We start from the raw sequence: 20927 nt of genomic DNA, 5'->3' as shown, positions 1-20927 counted from the left end.
GAAGCCATTCATAGAGGGTGTTATACCAGTGGCACTAGTGGTACTAATGGTACTCCAGTGCAGAGCCACTTGACGGGTGCCAGGGGAAAGCTCTTCATAGCAGTTGCCTGCAAAGTTACCTGAGAGGGTTTCTGGAGAAGTTGTCCATGGAAGGTGCTACACACTGTTGGCCACTGGGCACTGCTGGAACTGGGTGCTACAGAAGCCACATGCACTGTAACAACCTGCCTAAAGGAGCACACTACACTGTACAGATAGAGAAATTTCTTTTTCTAGTGTCCCCCCAATGCTCTCTACTGACAAAGCTTAATGTCATGCCTGCTGGAAAAGAATTTTTTACAGGACTTATCTATATTATCACAAAGCAGACAATGATGGGTATATTTGGAGCCTTGAGGGCATAATCTGGTAATTGGCTTAGTAACCCATTTCCTTTAACTGGAAAAACCTCATAGTGAGAACTGAATTTCACTGGGGTTCTGAAAGGCATTACAAATGGCCTCTTTGAGAAGCTGATAAAAGCTATGGGCTCTCCTTTAGATAAATGCCATGTGTACACATGCACACAGTACTACAGACAATTCAGGAGTATACACATGTTGGCCATCTATCTCTGAACCCAGATTAAGAACCCCTGGGATACGCCAATGACTCTTCTCCAGGTTTGTTTCAATTTAGTGATATTTTCTTAACTTTATTTGAATGTAGTAGGAAATGTTTTTCCAAACTGTTAAACTATATTTGCTTTTTAACAATAATGACAAACATTTGAGAAATATGGAATAGTGTTAAGATAGTTCTAAATTTGGAGGTGAAAGGCCTTTAGAAAGAGAGAGGCTGAATGCCAGTTGAAGGGCAAGCAGTTGTGAAACAGTCGCAACACAGGTATTGGGATTTGGAATTGGATAGTAGTATACAGAAGGAAAAAGGTATCTATTAGACCTGCCATGCTTTGGTAAAGTACATTTGGTAAGCTGGCCTCCAATATGAGACTAACAGTCCTTATCTCTGGGTATTCATGCCCATATTTACTCTCCTCCCAAACTGATTCAGGGCTGGTCTGTGTGACTAAAGAACACAATGCAGGTGACAGTATTTATGTAATTTCCAAGATTAAGTCATAAAAGGCATTGCAGCTTTTGCATTGGTCTTTTGGATCTCTCATTCTGGGGGAATCCAGCTGCCATGTTTTGAGGATGCTCAGGCAGTTCTATAGAGAGGCCCACATGGGGAGGAACTGAGACTTCACACTAATAACCAGCACCAGCATGCCAGCCTTATGAGTGAGACATCTGGAAAGTAGATCTTCCAGTCCTAATCAAGTCTTCAGATGACTGAATGCCACCTGAAATCTTGACTGCAATGCCATGAGAGCCTCAAACCAGGACTCCCAGTTAAGCTGCTCCCAAATTTCTGACCCACAGTTTTGGAGGCAATTTGTTTTACAGCAATAGACAACTAACACATACACTTAGGTAAAAATTCTCAAAGGGTGAACAGTGTAAGTGATTTGCCCTCTTTCCCTTACTACTTCTCTGGTCACCTAAAAGAGCCTCAATGAGATGGTATTTAGCTACGATATTCTCCAATTGTTATCCTAAATAAGTCACTAGATTGAATCATCAGAGAAACAAGAGGTTTCTCTCTTAGCCAAATGGTCACTGTAAATACTGACTAGACATAGAGTTCCTGAAAAGCAGGAAACGCAACTGCTAAACCAGATTAGGTAGATTTCTATTAACAAACTAATAGAAATACAGACGTGTCTTTATGAAGACTATTATAGGGAAATCACAATCTGTATGAACTACTGTGCCTATTGTGTTCATAATTTATGGGGGAATTTACAAACTAGTGTGTTCAAAGGTGAGTCACTATTCTGAAAGATCTGGAAACTAAAGAATTGTTGAAGGATCTAAGGCTATTTAGTCTGCAGAAGATATAAAGAGCATTTTACAGCTGTCTATTTGAAGGGCTGGCATGTGGAATAAGAGTAAACACATTTTGGATTGATCATTGTAGGCCCAATGACAAATTATAGGAATGCAAATTTCAATTCACTTATAAACACCATGGCTGTTTAACAACCTGTCATGTTGCAGTAAAAACTATGGTGCTCCTTGTCTCTGGAAAGAGCTATGTCAATTGGCTGATCACCCTTCAGAGATGTGGTAAGACTGATTCATTCTGGCAGTACCTAGAAGACTGATCTAGATGATCTCTAAGATGTTCCTGAAAGCCTTTTCCTCCTGAATGTGTCTTGTTACCCATGATTATCTTTAAGTAATAAAGTTCAGTGTAGTGGAAAGTGTGTGCATTACAGTGGAGACAGAACTCTATTTGGAACTTACTGTGTGATTTGGGGCAGGATACTTACCCTTTCTGAGCTTCAGTGTCCTCATTATCTCTCGAGACTGTTCTAAGAATTCATTAGATGACATATAATTCAAAACACCCATTTGGCATTTAATGAATGGTTTTGTTTCATTTCCTACAAGATGACTTGTGATCAAACATCTGGGACCATTTACGATTTTTAAAGTAGAGTGTTGAAATGAGCTAATTTTCTTAGGCTTCCAATGTAGGTTTTCATTTTTTAAAAACAATAAACTTGATTAAGATTTGATTAGATGCTTTGTGACACAGTCTCTTTAAAAAATGACAAGGATGGTGAAAGTAGAAATGAATGGAATCAGAAGCCAGATGGCCAACATCATCTCTGAAACTTGAAACCGCAAGATCATCACTTGAAGTCTTTCCTTCCAAGAGAGCTAACAAACTCAAACTATACTATTCAACATCATAAAAGTATTTTAGCTTCCTGGAAGGTACTCCAAATTTCAGTAAGAAAAGCTCAGTGACAAGCACTTACTTTGAATTTTTAAAGGAAACTGTAATCTCACTGAATGAATCAATTTTTTTTTTTTACTGTTTTTCCCCAAGATGGAGGTCTCACTCTGTCACTCAAGCTGGAGTACAGTGGTGTGATCTTGGCTCGCTGCAACCTCTGCCTCCCGGGTTCAAGCGATTCTCCTGCCTCAGCTTCCTGAATAGCTGGGACTACAGGTGCGTGCCACCATGTCCAGCTAATTTTTGTATTTTTAGTAGAAACGGGGTTTCATCATGTTGGCCAGGCTGGTCTCGACCTCCTGACCTCAAGTGATCCGCTCGCCTCGGTCTCCCAAAGTGCTGGGATTACAGGTGTGAGCCACCGCCCCAGCCACAATATGTGTTTTCTAGCTGTTCTCTTTTACACCTCAAAGAAGAAGTGTAAGTAAACAAACATCCCATTAATTCACAGAAATCCATTATTTACAAATAAGTTTCTTCAAATTTATATTTTATTTGTTAACAAAGAGAGCTACCCAACAGTCAGAAATCACTGAATTGCTAAACTCACTTATTGTGTACTGAATAGTTAATATCGCTAAAGCAGAGATTATACTTATTTTTTAATTTTTAATTTCCGTAGTTTTTTGGGGAACAGGTGGTATTTAGTTACATAAGTTTTTTGGCGATTTTTAAGATTTTGGTGCACCCATCACCCGAGCAGTATACACTGAACCCAATTTGTAGTCTTTTATCCCTTACGCCCTTCTCACCCTTTCCCTGCAAGTCCCCAAAGTCCATTGTATCATTCTTATGCCTTTGCATCCTCATAGCTTAGGGACATATGAGAACATATGATGTTTAGTTTTCCATTCCTCAGTTGAAGTAGAAGTATTATATTTATTATCAATGATCATGACTCTTTTATTATCTATTACCATATTATATTACCATGGTACTCTTGAGAGTTCTCATTACGGGCTTTTTTTTTTTTTTTTTTTTTTTTTTTGAGACTGAGTCTCACTCTGTCGACCAGGCTGGAGTGCAGTGGCACAATCTCAGCTCACTGCAACCTCTGCCGCCAGAGTTCAAGCAATTCTCCTGCCTTAGCCTCCCTAGTGGCTGGGATTACAGGCATGCACCACCACACCTCGCTAATTTTTTGTATTTTTAGTAGAGATGGGGTTTCACCATGTTGGCCAGGCTGGTCTTGAATTCCTGACCTCAGGTGATCCACCTGCCTCAGCCTCCCAAAGTGTTGGGATTACAGGTGTGAGCCATCGCACCCAGCTGGGGCTATCTTTAGTAGCAGATGGTAACTGAGCTGGGCAATTGTTCTTTGACATTTCCAGTTCTTATCTGTTAACATGGACAGTGATTTAAATAGGCAGCTGCATGGACGGCCTCTCCCTAACTGCTGCTATCTTGTATCTCCTCATTGGTAATTATTTTTCCTAGCCCAAATTCCACGTCAAACACTATCAATATTCTGGGGACCACCCTTTCATACACTGCTCTGTACACATACCTGTTTATACATATTTTAACAAAAGTGGAATATTTACATACTGTTGTTATCATAGCCAAGCTCAACAGCATCAAAAGCATTTTTAGGTACTTAATTCAAGTGGCTGTAAAATTTAAAAAAAATCATTTTTTCTGATACTATATCATCTTTGTACCCATATATTTGAATTTCTTGAATGTTCATTACAATTTTATTTTTACTTTTTATTCTTTCTTGAGACAAAGTCTCACTCTATCACCCAGGCTGGAGTGCATGGTGTGGTCTCAGCTCACTGCAACCTCTACCTTCTGGGTTCAAGCAATCCTCCCACCTCAGCCTTCAGAGTAGCTGGGAACACAGGCGTGCACCACCACGCCCGGCTTATTTTTGAATTTTTTTTAGAGACGGGGTTTCTCCGTGTTGCCCAGGCTGGTCTTAAAGTCCTGAGCTCAAGCAATCTGCCTGCCTCGGCCTCCTGAAGTGCTGGGATTAGAGGCAAGCCACTGCGCCCAGCCTTTATTACAATTTTAAATGTTTTTCTCTGTGTTAGCGAACCTTTGATGGACTGTTTTAAAGAGTGTTAAAGAGTGTTTAAATCACTGTGAAATGCACATTCTGTCTTAATATTTATAATTATTAGGGTACCTTCATTAATAGTGTACATTGCATAGTGCCAAACGAGATCACCACATCACTTCTAAAGGATTCCTGGAAGTCTGAGTCACAAGCATGAGACAACAGCTGCAGGACTGGGTGGTGAAGGTTGTGAAAACTTCCTGGCTTAAACAGGAATTTGACCCAAAACAAGAAGTCTTAGGGAAGATAGCTTAGGGCTTGTCTGGTGGCACAACAATGCCATCAAATGCCCAGCCTCTTTACAGTTTTCTGCTCTGCCATCCTTGGAATGCAGGCCATTGTTCTCCTGTTTGTTGTTTCATGAGTGAACTATGAGTGCTGTAGCTCTTCACGTTCCTCCTGGAAGACAGGTGTAGGGCAAAGATGAGCTCTGATTCGCAGAGCCCTTCCATCTACATGCTTTCTTAGAAGCCTCAGCAATAAGTTCAACATTCAACTCATTGGCTTGAAGTGTGTCAAATGGCTGCCCCTTGCTTCAAAGGAGTCTGAGAAAATAACTTTAGCTAGAATTAAAGTTCCATTAGAGTGCCTGGCTAGACAAAGAAGAGTCAGCTACAGAAGGCCAGTATCATAGCAAGTTGTTGCTCCATGACTGGAAACAAAGAAGACTTCACTCTTTACTTCAGATGCGCAGTTGATAGAGTACAGCTAAGATATGGTACATGTTCTACCATGAAGAGCAAGGTGAGGGAGGGTACGGTGTAAGAGATCCTGCTGCATTAGCTGTTGAGAGGAAGAATTTCCTCCTGGTCACTATGTTACTGGGGGTCCTTGCTCCCCAAGTTCCCAAGATGGTGGCAGGTCGCTTCCAAGATGGCGACGGGCCACTTCCGAGATGGTGGCAAGTCTTGTGTTCTCTGACCTGGGGTTCTTGGCCTCCTGGATTCCAAGGAATGGAATATTGGGCCAAGCGGTGAGTGTTATAGCTCTATTAGAAGCTGTGGGTCATGGAAGAGAATCGTGGAACCCAGTGACTAGTGTTTAGCTAGATTAGGACGAACCTGGGCACTTAGCCCTGCAGGAACAAGGGCAAGCCTTTAGCCCGATCAGGAGCAGCAATGGGCGCCTCGCTGGATCCGGAGGGATGGAAGTCAGCTGTGGGTCTGTGACAGCGGCAAACAGCAGTGGTGGACGGTGAGTGAAAGCTCAGCTTGAGCTGTGACACACACGTACCAGAAAAGTGTGCAATTCCAAGATTTAATAGAGTGAAAACAGAGCTTCCATACAAAGGGAGGGGACCCAAAGAGGGTAGCCACCGCTGGCTTGAATGCCTGGGTTTATATCCTGATCATTGTCCCTCCTGTTGTGCTCTCAGGCGATAGATGATTGGCTACTTCTTTACCTCCTGTTTTTCCCTAATTAGCATTTTAGTGAGCTCTCTTTACTACCTGATTGGTCGGGTGTGAGCTAAATCGCAAGCCCCGTGTTTAAAGGTGGACGCGGTCAATTTCCCAGCTAGGCTTAGGGATTCTTAGCCAGCCTAGGAAATCCAACTAGTCCTGTCTCTCAGTCCCCCCTCTCAACAGGAAAACCCAAGTGCTATTGGGGAGGTTTGACCACCGCTCTAACTGCTTCCTGCTGAATTGGGGCATAGTAGGGGTTGTGCAGTTGAGATTTCCTCCGTAGGGGTGCCTTGTCTCTCAACTAATTTAGTGGTGGCTACCTCGAAGCCCTTCTGAAGCTAAGAGGGAAAGAGACCAGCTCGCAAAGTCCCCTATATTATCTACTCCTAAGTGGAAGCTGGGAGCTGTGAAAATGCACATCTAACAACCCTTAACTTACTATACCGACTTCTAAACCACAGCAGAAAATGAAGAAAAGTTCGGCTATGGGCAATAGACTCAACCTTTTGTTCCTATGTCTAACCTATAAAATAGAAAAATAACACTGTCATCCCTCATCTCCCACCATACTGAACACGCATTAGGTGCTCAATGAATACTTGTCCATTTTAGTGAAGATTAAGAGGAATGAGACGGAAACTGACACTTGAGAGGCTGGCACACGCCAGAACTGCACCACACTTTGCACTCATAGCTCATTTACTCATCAGCTTGTGGTCAGGTGGGCATTACCGTCCCCATTAGAGAAGTCAACGGAGGCCCAGCAAGGACGGCCAGGGTCCCCCAGAAAGTAGAGGAGGACTTCAGGTTTAACCAAAAGCCTGTACTCTTTACACATGTACCCCATGGCTTCTCCACCAAAGCTCCTGGCACCGTGCTTTGCAGACAGACGACGCTCAACACATTTTGAGCAGAAGCGTGGTTCAGCACCAGGAAGGACACCAACTTTTGCAGAGACGACTCTTGGGATGGAGAAAGACTTCCTAAATCTTCAGGGTGCGGTCAAGACAGGGTAGGCTAGCGCCAGGGAAGCTAGTGGCTAGGCCCCAGGGCAGCTGGGGCCGAGGCCGAGCAAACGGCCAGGGGAGAGGCTCCCAGGAGCCCGATCTGCCGCTGGGCGACGCGAAGCCTGGCGGCTAGAGTCCCGGGCAGCCCGAGCACGGCGGGAAGGCGGCAGCAGCAGGGTCGGCAGGGATGGCGGGGCGGGGGAGGGCCATGTGCAGGGGCGTGCCGCCGGTGACGCACTTCCGCCCTGCCTGTTCCGGCTTAAAGGGGCCCCAGACACTCCTCACAATAACAACAAAACTGGCGCGCCAGCGGTGGCGCAACGGCTCTCGTCCCCGCCCTCCTGCCACCTGCAGTCGCCTGGGCCGCCCCCGGCCCAGCCCTGCCTTGCGCCACCCTGCGCTGTCCAGACTGAGGGGTCAGGCGGAGAGCCGGGCCGCGCCCTTCGGTCAGCTTCTCTCCCTTTCACCCGCGCCTCCTCGCGAGACCCGGGGCTGGGCCGTGCCCGTCGCCGCGCAGCAGGAAGGGAGCGGCTGCCACGGAGAACGCCTCCCGGACGGTGTGGCTGGCGGCCCTGCCTGGGCGCGGAGGGCGGCGGTGGCGGGCCCCGCGGCCTTCTCTCAGGTACCCCAGTGCCCGCTGACCGCCCTGAGCGGCCCAGCTGCTTCCCCGATCCGCACCGCGGGGCCGTGGCGTAGGGGCCTTGTTGCGTTCCAGCTTGGGGGTCGCGGTGGGGCGGGGCAGTGACCCCGGGCCGGCCGTTGTGCCCTCATCCCTCCCACCCTTCCTTCTTATAGCTTCCTTTCTCCTCACGACGGCCTCCACAGTCCGGAGCCCGGCGGAGCCCGGACCTGGCGGGGAGAGCTGCCTCCACGGCCGGGCACCCAGACCCCACCGTCGCCGTCGCCACCACCTCAGTCCATCCTTGGTACCGGCAATGGCCTTCGTATCCTCCAGTGCACTTGTAACTGACTTGGACACGGAATACTAAGAACTCACTTCTGTCCGCATCCCAGTCGCGCCGGCGGTGACCATCTCGGCTCTTTTGGGCTTAACTACCGCTCCTCTGGACTCTGTCTGACTTTGGGGGCACCATGGACCAAAGTGGGATGGAGATTCCTGTGACCCTCATCATTAAAGCACCGAATCAGAAATACAGTGACCAGACTATTAGCTGCTTCTTGAACTGGACCGTGGGGAAACTAAAAACGCATCTATCTAACGTTTACCCTAGCAAACCAGTAAGTGTGTAAAAGCTGGGGGCAGCTGCTCTGACCAGCAGCTTTTCGTGCCGTGTACCCTCCTTTTTCCTGCTCCTCCCCTCCAGTCTTGAATCAAATAGATCTCTTTTGGTAGACCGCGAGGTATTTTGAGTTCTGAGGTTGTGTCTCCTGAGTGTTCGAACCATCATTAATATTTTCCTGATGAGGTTAATTAGTTAGAGGTTAATTAGTAAGAGGAAGCAGAAATATCAAGGGACTTAAGAATTGGCAGGCAAAGACCGGGCGCGGTGGCTCACACCTGTAATCCCAGCACTTTGGGAGGCCAAGGCGGGCGGATCACGAGGTCAGGAGTTCGAGACCAGCCTTACTAACATGGTGAAACCCTATCTCTACTGAAAATACAAAAATTAGCTGGGCGTGGTGGCGCATGCTTGTAATCCCAGCTACTCAGGAGGCTGAGGCAGGAGAATCGCTTGAACCCGGGAGGCGGAGGTTGCAGTGAGCCAAGATCGCACCACTGCCCTCCAGCCTGAGTGGCACAGTGAGACTCTGTCTCAAAAAAAAAAAAAAAAAGAATTGGCAGGCATGGAAAAGGGACTACTTTCTTTGGACTTAAAGTCATCAACCTAATATGCGAGTGACAGATAGATCCTTTCTTAAAAAAAAAAAAAAGATAAAGCACTACAACCCGTATCAGAGCTTTTATTGCTTATTACACTAAAATTCCATTTTACTTTCAACACTTGGCCCAGCAACTTAAACAGAAATTGAAGATTTTTTTTCTTAGAAATAAGTATGTGTCCCCTATAAAAATTATACTTTCAAGGTTACTATATATGTTTCAAGGACCAAAGAATTATAAGTTGTAGATTCGTTTTCACCACAACCCCTTTCAACATTTTTCTCCTGTAGAGGATACATGGACATTAATTTAAAAGAGAACTGCCCTCCACCCCACCACCATTTGGTGCATCCTTCTCATATGGCTTTTCCATTCTGTGTTCCATTCTGAATCATAACTGGATATTGCAGAGATAATAAATAAAATATAGACAGTACAGCTCCATCTGTCCCCAAAGTCAGATTTGAAAGGACGTGGTTGGTAATCAAGGAGTCTTGGAATAGTTTAGAAAAGAAGTATACCGTCATGTAGAGTACTGTATATGAAAGTGAGGTTTTCACATTCTCCACTGTATACATTTTTTATTCTTGAATAAGTAGTGTTTAATTACTAAAACTTTTGTTTAATAAAGAGGGTCGGATTTTAGAGTGGGAAATAACTTTTGGCATCAGGTACATTTAAGCATGGATCTGTTGGAAGGCAACTATGCTTTCTACACTTAACACTTGTTTTATGCACCTAAGTTAAGGAAGACACTTGATCCGTATTACGATATTAATGAATTATGACCATTTCAGTGTTGTAGTATTAAGTTTAGTTAGGCTTTTAGACTTGCAGAAGAACCACAGAAATAGGACGGTTATTGCAAAAACAGGAGGTTTAGAAAAACAACTCTTAATCGGCATTAGCTGTGTTTATCAGTACTTTGTGATACAAATATTTTTAGTAGGAGGGAAAAAAAACCCTGAGGAATTTAAGTACTTAAACTAGTTAGAGCCCCTGTTTATTCACATCTTTTGTTTGAAAGTTAAGATTTACACAGGGAGTAAGAATCTGTTTGAAAATACCTTGATTACAAAAGATTTCCTGTTGCATATGATTAGTTTCACACATTTTTGAAGTGGAAAATAGGTTTTTAGGATAGTCAATTGAAAGTCATAGACTTCCATAATACTGTTCATAACAAATATATGCTCTGGTATGTACGTAGGCGAGATCTTTACATTGTACTATTAAACCAAAAGGGACTTAGTCTGCAGTTTATAGACTTTTTTCTAAAGCTTTTTTAAAAAAAGTACCTGAGACGGGAGTGGGAAGCCTGTCTGTCTTATCTACCCATGAAGAGGCCTGCTTTTGGCAGGAGGTCTGCCTATGCAGCACTGATCACTAGTGGAGGATGTCAGTGCCGCTGTGCATTAGTTAGCTGTCTGAGGATGAGATCTGTTACAGAACTCCTTCCCAAACTGCCTGCCTCCTGTAGCCACACTGGAGACACTTTTGGAGGCTAAACCAAATACTATGCAGCCTATTAATGATTAACATGGCAAACCTTTTTTTCTCCTTTGACAGGTTTTCTTTAAGTGAATTGTAATGTCTGACTTTCATTTCTAGGTTGAGTGGGTGGAGCTCTGGAGCGGTGGGGGTATGTGTGTTTATCGTCATAGAATTTCACTGAAAACTTTGTATAGTTACTAGATTTAGTAAGTTTACGTTCTTATCACGTGAGAATTGATTTGAAGCATCACAGTTGTTGAGCAGCGGTTTAATGGTATCGCAAAGCCATAGGTAGTCCTCAGCATAGGAGTTGGAGTCCTAAAAGTTTACTTTGTAAGGTCATTATTTAGAATTCAGCACAGTTTGCTATTAAGTAATATTATAAAGGAAGTTTAGGTTTTTCTGACCGCCTGCAATGACTAAACATTGGTTCTGTGCTTTAGTTTTCAAGTGCTGTTATGTTTAACAGAGATAATTTCTTGTGCATCTTCCTTGCACATATGCCTACTTTCATTATCAGTGTGTGGACTTAGCAGAGTAGGGCTCCAGTGCTTTGTAGGAACAGGAGTGCCCCAGTAAGTAAAAAGTTGATGGCTCTCATCAACATTGCTTTAATTGGATCTGATGGGTCAGGAGTAGGTGGAGGGACTTTGTTCCTGTGGGCAGTGGCTTCTAGGAAAATAAATTGGTGCTGCTAGAGGGGAAAGAATGGAAATTTGAGATTGTCCTTTTAGGATCCTACAAGGATAGGTCATATGTCTATATGCTGTTAATGGAATTCTGGCTGAACTCTATGAAGTTGTAAAATCTTAGGATCCTAGCTTCATGGTCAGATATTGATTTGACTAATCACAGTCTCCATACGGGTATATTAAATTCACTTCTCCCTCCCCTAGCAAACTTAGAACAAATGTACCCCTCCCCCTCAAAGCACATTTTTTTGGGTCTTCATTTATTTATTTAACTAGGATTTTATTGGCCTAGCATTTGAATATTTATGCTAAGTGTGAAGATGATGGTAAGAGTCCTTTGCTTTTATGAAGCTCAGATCCAGTGACATGTAAGTAAATAAGCGTAATAGTATGTGACTAGTATTATACAGGAGGGATGTTCTGTGTGTTGCATAGGAACACAGGAAGGGAATGATCATCTCTGGAGTAGGGGTTAGGGGAATGTGTAGCTGTTTCAAGAAAAGATTCACGGGGACATTTAAGTTTTCTTAAAGAGTTGATTACAGTTTTAAGCAGACAAGAATCAGACTCTGATAGCTTCCTTTTTTATACCATTCTTTTTTTTTTTTGAGATGGAGTTTCGCTTTTGTTTCCCAGGCTGGAGTGCAATGGCGCTATCTCGGCTCACTGCAACCTCTGCCTCCCGCCTTCAAGCAATTCTCCTGCCTCAGCCTCCCAAGTCGCTGGGATTACAGGCATGTGACACCACGCCCGGCTAATTTTGTATTTTTAGTAGAGATGGGGTTTTACCATGTTGGTCAGGCTGGTATCAAAGTCCTGACCTCAGGTGATCCACCCACCTCGGCCTCCCGAAGTGTTGGGATTACAGGCATGAGCCACCACTCCCGGCCTTAACTATTCTTTTGGAGTTAATGTTTGCACTGATGACTTTGTTTTATATTAGTATATTACTTAGTAATACAGTATTAGGTAAAAAGATTATAGATCCTTAATGATCTGTGAAGGGAAAGGTGTTTTCTGGTTAGGAATTTAGGCAGTTGCCATATTTGTGAAAATGTTCACAAAGTCATAATTAAAAACCTCGGATGTGGAGTTGAGCTGTTTTGGAGTTAACTTTGAATGATATTGATAATTGGTTTAAGACTTGGTTTAGGAAATGGGAAGTGCACTAGTTTATATTACAGAATATATAGATAATTGTGAGTTGTAATATGACATTTGACATCACTTCATGACTAGTTTTTCAGATCCTGAAATTGGGCTGCACTGTGAAATAATTCTAAAATTTAGGTAATTGCTGTTTGGTGGTGAAGATACTTGGCAAGAAGACCACTTTTACTTGAGTTTCAGACTTTAATCTGAGTTTAGACTTAGTTATTATAGATGTAAATACCAAAACGGTTGATAATAGATGGATCATCCTAGAGAAAAATTTTAAAAATATGAATATCTAAGTCCACTTAGGTACCTTTCTCATTCTCTTACTGTATCTGTTCTCATGAACAAGCAGTCACTAAGATGGACCTGACTCACTCTGAATTCAGTTTTGAAGGCAAACCTTTTTGGGGCTTGCATGGCTTGGCTCTCCATTTTTCAGTCTTGGGGTCAAAATACCTCTGATTGTGTCCCTCAGTTCTGGGCGGATTTCCTCTGTCTTTGCTGTTCATACTGTTAAACCAAAGCAGTCATTTTCTTATCTACCTCTCCTGATCAGTTAAGCAGGTTTGTGCTGTTTTTTCAAACTGTTCCTTTACTCTCAGATTCTATTAGAATTAAAGAAGCAAGAATAGAACCAATTGTATATATAGGTTCTATTGTGAGATTATAACACTCCATAACCAAATTGCCTGCAATCAAAAGTCTTACTTTCATTACAGGTAGAAATAGCTTATATCATTTGAAATTTTATCTCTCTTAGTTTTGTAATTTCCTATTACCTTACTTAGGTCATTTTAAAAAGTCTACTTGTTTAACCATTTTGGAATTGTTGATTTAAAGGGGCTATAATCCATAAACAAAATAATTTTTGTTTTATAAAACTATTGTCTTATAAGATTTTAATACATTTAAGAGGGTTTCATGTCGCCTGGGAATATAGTTCAAGATTTTAAAACCTCTTTTGAACAAAGGGTACTATCGAATGTGAAAGTTGATGAAAAACAGACTAAAAGTTTTGAATGACTGCTCACTAAAATTTTATTGCTTAATGTATTTGTAGCCTTATGTCTTTTTGGAAAATATAATAACATTATTATGAAGGTAATGTTTAATCATTTCTCAATACTTTCCAGACAGAATTTTTGTAGAACTTTTAGCTTAAGTTTCTTTTTTTAACATAATAAATTCTGCTTTGATTGTCTAGAATGCTTTTATTTAACTGCTCTGACTTTGCCATTTACTAAGTGTTTGCCATGTGTACCAGGCATTATAATAAGCATTTGATATGCTTTATCACATATATTCCTCCTAGACTTCTTATGATGTAAGGTTTATAATTAGCTCTACCTTATAGATGAAGAAACCGAGGCTTGGTGATTTTTTTTTTTTTTGCTTAGGTCAGACTCTAAGGAGTGGAATTAGAATTTGAACCCAGGTTGGACTTACTGTACACATCATATGTGATGGTTATGTATAATAAGATGAAGAAAGGCATTTAGGGACTCAGCCATCTCAGTTATATACTTGTAAACTAAAAAGAACCAGTTGAGCTATAAAAAGAGATTTATATGTTTGGCTGGTTTGTTGTCTAAAGGCTGTAGATAAATGGATAACAGCCTTACTATGGTGCTAACACTTAGCTTAATGTGTGGTTATATCTCTTTATTCTGATAAATTATAGGAAAGATTGGATGCATAATATCTTAAGACTGCAGCGCACATATCTTTGTCCTGTCTTCACAGTCTACCAGTTGGTGTGAACCATAGTCATATACTTTGACATGCTCTATTGTACATCAGAGGTGTACATCCCTTGGTGTGTGAATATCATATATCTCTACCCATGAGTGGAAGCAGTTAATCTGGGAATATCTCTTTGGAGTTCCAGAGAACATTACTCTGTAATATTCTGTAGGTACAGTTTTGCTTACTGTTACTGCAAGGAGATAAGGGGTACAGGCAGTTTGAGTGACTGTGCCTCTATTTATAGTGTTTCTGAATTTTCAGGGTTTTTAGATTGGATGCTTTTAGTGGGAAATGGGAAGGAGATGTGTTCTAGTACAAATTTACAGAATTCATTTCCCACAGAAATGATATTTTGTGCACTTCCTGGGACCCAGCTCTTTAAAGCTATTTGATATTTGTGACTGAACTATATGTAAGTACTTAATAGTTACTACTTTTAAAGGACTAGATTATAGTTCATTGAACTAACCTGTAAGTTGAAGATTGCCTTTACTGAACTATTAAGATGATAGATATTTTAAATTTTTTAATTAATATTTTTAAATTAGCATATGAAATTTGATTATGCTGAAGTTGGATATACTAGGAACATGATTTTTAAGCCATACATAATTGAAAGACACATTTAATCCTTGACATAAAAAATTTAATCATTTGATACTAACTAGGTGACTTTCTTGAAATATAAAAGTATTGTTGGCTTTAAACCCATTTATCAGACTACAGGAGATATTTTAAATGTGTTAAGGATGTATGATATTTGATCTGTTTCTGATATTTGGTTAAACATTAAAGGGTCAGACACTTTCAATAATGGCATATACATAAACCTTTTAGAAACAACAAAAAAGTCCAGGTTAGGACTTATTTTAACCTGTTATACCAGCAAGTGAGTTTTCCTCGCCTTGGTTTTTAGCAATGTCTGTTAAGTGGGTAGCAGAGGTTTTCTCGGCCAGCTAGTTAAGCAGCTGTTTATTTGAAGTGGGATATTTCTGTTTCTGGGCCACTCAGAGTACATCAGGATGTTTCCAGCTTGTTCTTTGTCTTATTATTTGGCTGATTCTGCACTGCCATCTGTGACCAGGCTTCATTTAGGGTGAAGTATTGGTGGTGAAAGTAGTGAACCTGATAGAATTTGCTGACTATTGGATGTAGGGGTGAGTACCAGGAAGAATAGTGGTGGTGGTAATGGAGAGGCCAATTATATTTATATGTTACTCTGTGGAGCCAGTATCTAATCATTAGAATCTTTAAATTGACAATTTAACTAGTACGTTTAGATTTGTGAACCCTGAGTCTTCTGAATTCTTATATTAGAAGGGTACCATGCAATGTTTTTTAAATTGAGAAACGAATGAACTTTTATTGTGTTAAGCTACTGAGATCTTGGGATTTGTTATAGCAACTATCATTACCCTAACTAATATAGAAATGGGTTTGTTTTGGTTTGCTTTTTTGAGACAGAGTCTCGCACTGTCGTCTGGGCTGGAGTGCAGTGGCGCGATCTCAGCTCACTGCAACCTCTGCCTCCTGGGTTCAAGTGATTGTCCTGCCTCAGCCTCCTGAGTAGCTGGGATTACAGGCGCCTGCCCACCTAATTTTTTTGTATTTTCAGTAGAGACGGGGTTTCACCATGTTAGCCAGGCTGGTCTCGAACTCCTGACCTCGTGACTCGCCCCCCCCCCCCCCCGGCCTCCCAAAGTGCTGGAATTACAGGCGTGAGCCACCACCCCTGGCCTGGAAATGGGTTTTTAATCAAGCTAAAAGATAATGTTAGGCCGGGCGCGGTGGCTCACGCCTGTAATCCCAGCACTTTGGGAGGCCGAGGTGGGCGGATCATGAGATCAGGAGATCGAGACCATGCTGGCTAACACGGTGAAACCCCGTCTCTACTAAAAATATAAAAAATTAGCCGGGCGTGGTGGCAGGCACCTGTAGTCCCAGCTACTTGGGAGGCTGACGCAGGAGAATGGCATGAACCTGGGAGGCAGAGTTTGTAGTGAGCCGAGATCGCGCCACTGCACTCCAGCCTGGGCGACAGAGCAAGACTCTGTCTCAAAAAAAAAAAAAAAAGAAAAAGAAAAAGGTAATGATATTAGCAGGGCTGGATAAATAACATTATATTACTTTTTACAAGTCAAATTGAATTGAGATCTGAAAGTCTCTGCTTTTCCTAATGCTGTAGCTTACAATACCAAAATAACTAGTTGAAAATTCAGTTGATTATCGTCATTTGTTATTAGGTCTAACACATGATTTTCCTGATATTTAAGTTATTTATTTATTTATTTATTTATTTATTTATTTATTTTGAGATAGGGTCTCGCTCTGTTGTCCAGGCTGGAGTGCAGTGGCGCAACCCTGGCTCACCGCAACCTCCGCCTCCCAGGTTCAAGCGATTCTCCAGCCTCAGCTTTCCACACCTGCCACCACACCTGCTGCTGCCACGTATTTTTAGTAGAGACGAGGTTTCCACCATGTTGGCCAGACTGGTCTGGAACTCCTGACCTCAAGTGATCCTCCCAGCTGGGCCTCCCAAAGTGCTGGGATTACAGGCGTGAACCACTGCACCCAGCCCTGATATTTAAATTAAATTCATTGATATTTAAACTGAAGAAGCAGTTTTTTAATGGCATAAAAAATTTCCAGCCAGGCACAGTGGCTCATGCCTGTAATCTCAGCACTTTGGGAGGCTGAAGTGGGCAGATCACCTGAGGTCAGGAGTTCGAGACCAGCCTGGTCAACATGGAGAAACCCTGTCTCTACTAAAAATACAAAAAAATTAGCTGGGCATAGTGGCACACGCCTGTAATCCCAGCTACTCGGGAGGCTGAGGCACGAGAATTGCTTAAGCCTGGGAGGCGGAGGTTGCTGGGAGCCGAGCTCATGCCACTGTACTCCAGCCTGGGTGAGAGAGCAAGACTCTATCTCCAAAAAAAAAAACAAAAAAAATTCCAAGTGTTACTTTTTACCTAGTTTAGGCACATGAAAAAATTAATAATGTTTCTGTTTTCTTTTCTGTTTTTTTTTTTTTGAGACAGTCTCTCCCTCTGTTGCCAGGTTGGAGGACAGTGGCACGACCTTGGCTCACCTCTCTGCCTCTTGGGCTAAAGTGATCCTCCTACCCCAGCGTACTAAGTAGCTGGGACTACAGGCATGCACCACCATGCCCAGATAACTTTAGTATATTTTGTAGAGACAGGGTCTCACTATGTTGCCCAGGCTGGTCTGGAACTCCTGGGCTCTAGCGATTCATCTGTTTTGGCCTCTCAAAGTGCTGGGATTACAGGTGTGAGAAACCATGCCTGGCCAGTTTTTCTGTTTTCAATTACTGTAAAAATATAGAATACTTTTCCTTTTATTTTATTTTTTATTTCCATAGGTTATTGGGTAACAGGTGGTGTTTGGTTACATGAGTAAGTTCTTTAGTGGTGATTTATGATATTCTGGTGTACCCATCACCCAGGCAGTATACACTGCACCCTGTTTGTGGTCTTTTATCCCTCACCCCCTTCCCACCCTTTCCCCCTGAGTCCCAAAGTCCATCGTGTCATTCTTATGCCTTTGTATCCTCATAGCTTTAACTCCCATTTATGAGTGAGAACATACAATGTTTGGTTTTCCATTTCTGAGTACGTCACTTAGAATAATAGTCTCCAGTCTCATCCAGGTTGCTGCAAATGCCATTAATTCGTTCTTTTTTAGGGCTGAGTAGTAGTCCGTCACATATGTGTATATATATATATATATATATATATATCTGTCTCTCACAGTTTCTTTATCCATTTGTTGATTGATGGGCATTTGGGTTGGTTCCACGTTTTTGCAGTTGCAAATTGTGCTGCTATAAATATTTGTGCAAGTATCTTTTTTTTTTTTTCTTTTTCTTTTTTGAGGTGGAGTCTCGCTCCATCACCCAGGCTGGAGTGCAGTGGTGCGATCTCGGCCCACTGGAAGCTCCGCCTCCTGGGTTCACGCCATTCTCCTGCCTCAGCCTCCCGAGTAGCTGGGACTGCAGGTGCCCGCCACCATGCCTGGCTAATTTTGTTTTTGTATTTTTAGTAGAGACGGAGTTTCACCATGTTAGCCAGGGTGGTGTTGATCTCCTGACCTCATGATCCACCCGCCTCGGCCTCCCAAAGTGCTGGGATTACAGGCATGAGCCACCGCGTCTGGCCACAAATATCTTTTTTGTATAATGACTTCTTTTCCTCTGGGTAGATACCCAATAGTGGGATTGCTGGATCAAATGGTAGTTCTACTTTTAGTTCTTTAAGGAATCTCCACACTGTTTTCCATAACGGTTGTACTAGTTTATATTCCCACCAGCAGTGTACAAGTGTTCCCTGTTCACTGCTGCCACGCCAACATCTATTATTTTTTGATTTTTTTGATTACGGCCATTCCTGCAGCAGTAAGGTGGTATTGCATTGTAGTTTTGATTTGCATTTCCCTGATCATTAGTAATGTTGAGCATCTTTTCATATGTTTGTTGGCCATTTGTATATCTTCTTTTGAGAATTGTCATGTCCTTAGCCCACTTTTTGATGGGATTTTTTTTTCTTGTTGATTTGTTTGAGTTCATTGTAGATACCGGATATTAGTCCTTTGTTAGATGATTAGATTATGAAGGTTTGTCCCACTCTGTGGGTTGTCTACTCTGCTGACTATTCCTTTTGCCGTGCAGAAGTTCTTTAGTTTAATTAAGTCCCAGCAATTTATCTTTGCTTTTATTGCATTTGCTTTTGGGTTCTTGGTCATGAAATCCTTGCCTAAGGCAGTGTCTAGAAGGGCTTTTCCAATATTATCATCTATAATTTTTATAGCTTCAGGTCTTAGATTTAAGTCCTTAATTCATCTTGAGTTGATTTTTGTATAAGGTGAAATATGAGGATCCAGTTTCATTCTTCTACATGTGACTAGCCAATTATCCCATCACAATTTGTGGAAAAGGGTGTCCTTTCCCCAATTCTTGTTTTTGTTTGCTTTGTCAAAGATCAGTTGGCTGTAAGTATTTGGGTTTATTTTTGTGTTCTCTATTCCTTCCATTGGTCTATGTGCCTGTTTTTGTATCAGTACCATGTTGTTTTGGTGACTATGGCCTTGTAGTATAGTTTGAAACCACGTAATGTGATGCCTCCAGATTTGTTCTTTTTGCTTAGTCTTGCTTTGGCTATGTGGGCTCTTCTTTGGTTCCATATGAATTTTAGAATTTTTTTTTCTAAATCTGTGAAGAATGATGGTGGTATTTTGATGGGAATTGCGTTGAATTTGTAGATTGCTTTTGGCAGTAGAGTCATTTTTACAATATTGATTCTACTCATCCATGAGCATGGGATGTGTTTCTGTTTGTGTTGTCTATGATTTCTTTCACCAGTGTTTTGTTGTTTTTCCTTGTAGAGGTCTTTTGCCTCCTTGGTTAGGTATATTCCTAAGTTTTTTTTTTTTTTTTTGCAGCTATTGTAAAAGGGGTTGAGTTCTCGTTTTGATTCTCCGCTTGGTTGCTGTTGGTATATAAAAGTGCTACTGATTTGTGTACATTAATTTTGTATCTGGAAATTTTGCTGAATTCTTTTATTAGTTCTAGGAACTTTCTTTCTCGAGGAGTCTTTGGATTTTCTAGGTAAACGATCATATAATTGTCAAACAGCGACAGTTTGACTTCCTCTTTACCGATTTGGATGCCCTTTATTTCTTTCTCTTGTCTGATTGGTCTGGCTAGGATTTAGAGTACTATGTTGGAAAGGAGTGGTGAGAGTGGACATCCTTGTCTTGTTCCAGTTCTCAGAGGGAATGTTTTCAACTTTTCCCCGTTCAGTATTATGTTGGCTGTGGGTTTGTCATGGATGGCTTTTATTATATTGAGGTATGTCCCTTGTATGCCGATTAAGTATATATATACACATACACACACACACACACACATACATATGTATGTATGTGTATGTATCTATATATAGACACACACACACAAAAATTAGCCAGGCGTGATAACGCATGCCTGTAGTCCCAGCTACTCAGGAGACTGGGGTGGGAGGATCACTTGAGCCTCAGGAGGCAGAGGTTGCAGTGAGCTGATACCATGCCACTGTACTCCAGCCTGGGTGACAAAAAACCAAAAACTTCAGATTATTTGAAGGCATTTGGATATTCAATTGAAAGTAACAGTTTTTCTTAATGCAGGTATAATTCACATACTGTAAAATTTGCCCTTTAAAGTATATGACCCAATGGTTTTTAGTACTTCACAAAGTTGTGCTGTCATAATCACTGCCTAATTCTAGAATATTTTCATCACCCCAGAAACTCCATACCTATTGGCAGTCACTCCCCATTCTTTTTTCTTCCAGTGTGCTAATCTACTTTCTGTTTCTTTTTTTTTCTACTTTCTGTTTCTATGGATTTGCATAGTCTAGACATTTCATATAAAAATAATCATATGGATTTTTGTGCCTCCTTTCTTTAACTTAGCATAATGTTTACAAGGCTCATCTACATTATAGCATGTGTCAGTATTTCATTCCTTTTTGTGGCTGAATAATATTCCGTGTGTGCATATATTTATATACACCATATTTTGTTTATCCATTTGTCAGCTGATAGACATTTGGGTTGTTTCTACTTTTTTTTTGACTATTAAGAATAATTATGCTATGAACATTCTTGTACAAG

At 41.7% G+C, this 20927-nt stretch overlaps 1 protein-coding gene across 3 annotated transcripts in view; it reads left to right on the top strand.

Moving 5' to 3' along the window:
- The first annotated feature begins 3305 nt into the window (after positions 1-3305).
- Positions 3306-20927, top strand: part of HERPUD2 (HERPUD family member 2) — a 66413-nt gene continuing 48791 nt past the window's right edge. For 2 of the 3 annotated variants that reach the window (XM_055115833.2, XM_055115832.2), the window contains exon 1: positions 3308-8561. In XM_055115833.2, the coding sequence (XP_054971808.1) occupies positions 8415-8561 (147 nt within the window). In that variant the 5' untranslated portion in view covers positions 3308-8414. Of the gene's footprint in view, positions 8562-20927 lie in introns of all 3 variants that reach the window. The other variant, XM_034963932.3, reaches the window with a different exon arrangement.

Source organism: Pan paniscus, chromosome 6 (genome assembly GCF_029289425.2).
Source record: "Pan paniscus chromosome 6, NHGRI_mPanPan1-v2.0_pri, whole genome shotgun sequence".
In the NCBI taxonomy this organism is placed as follows: Eukaryota; Metazoa; Chordata; class Mammalia; order Primates; family Hominidae; genus Pan; species Pan paniscus.
This window is presented reverse-complemented; position numbering and strand designations above follow the sequence as displayed.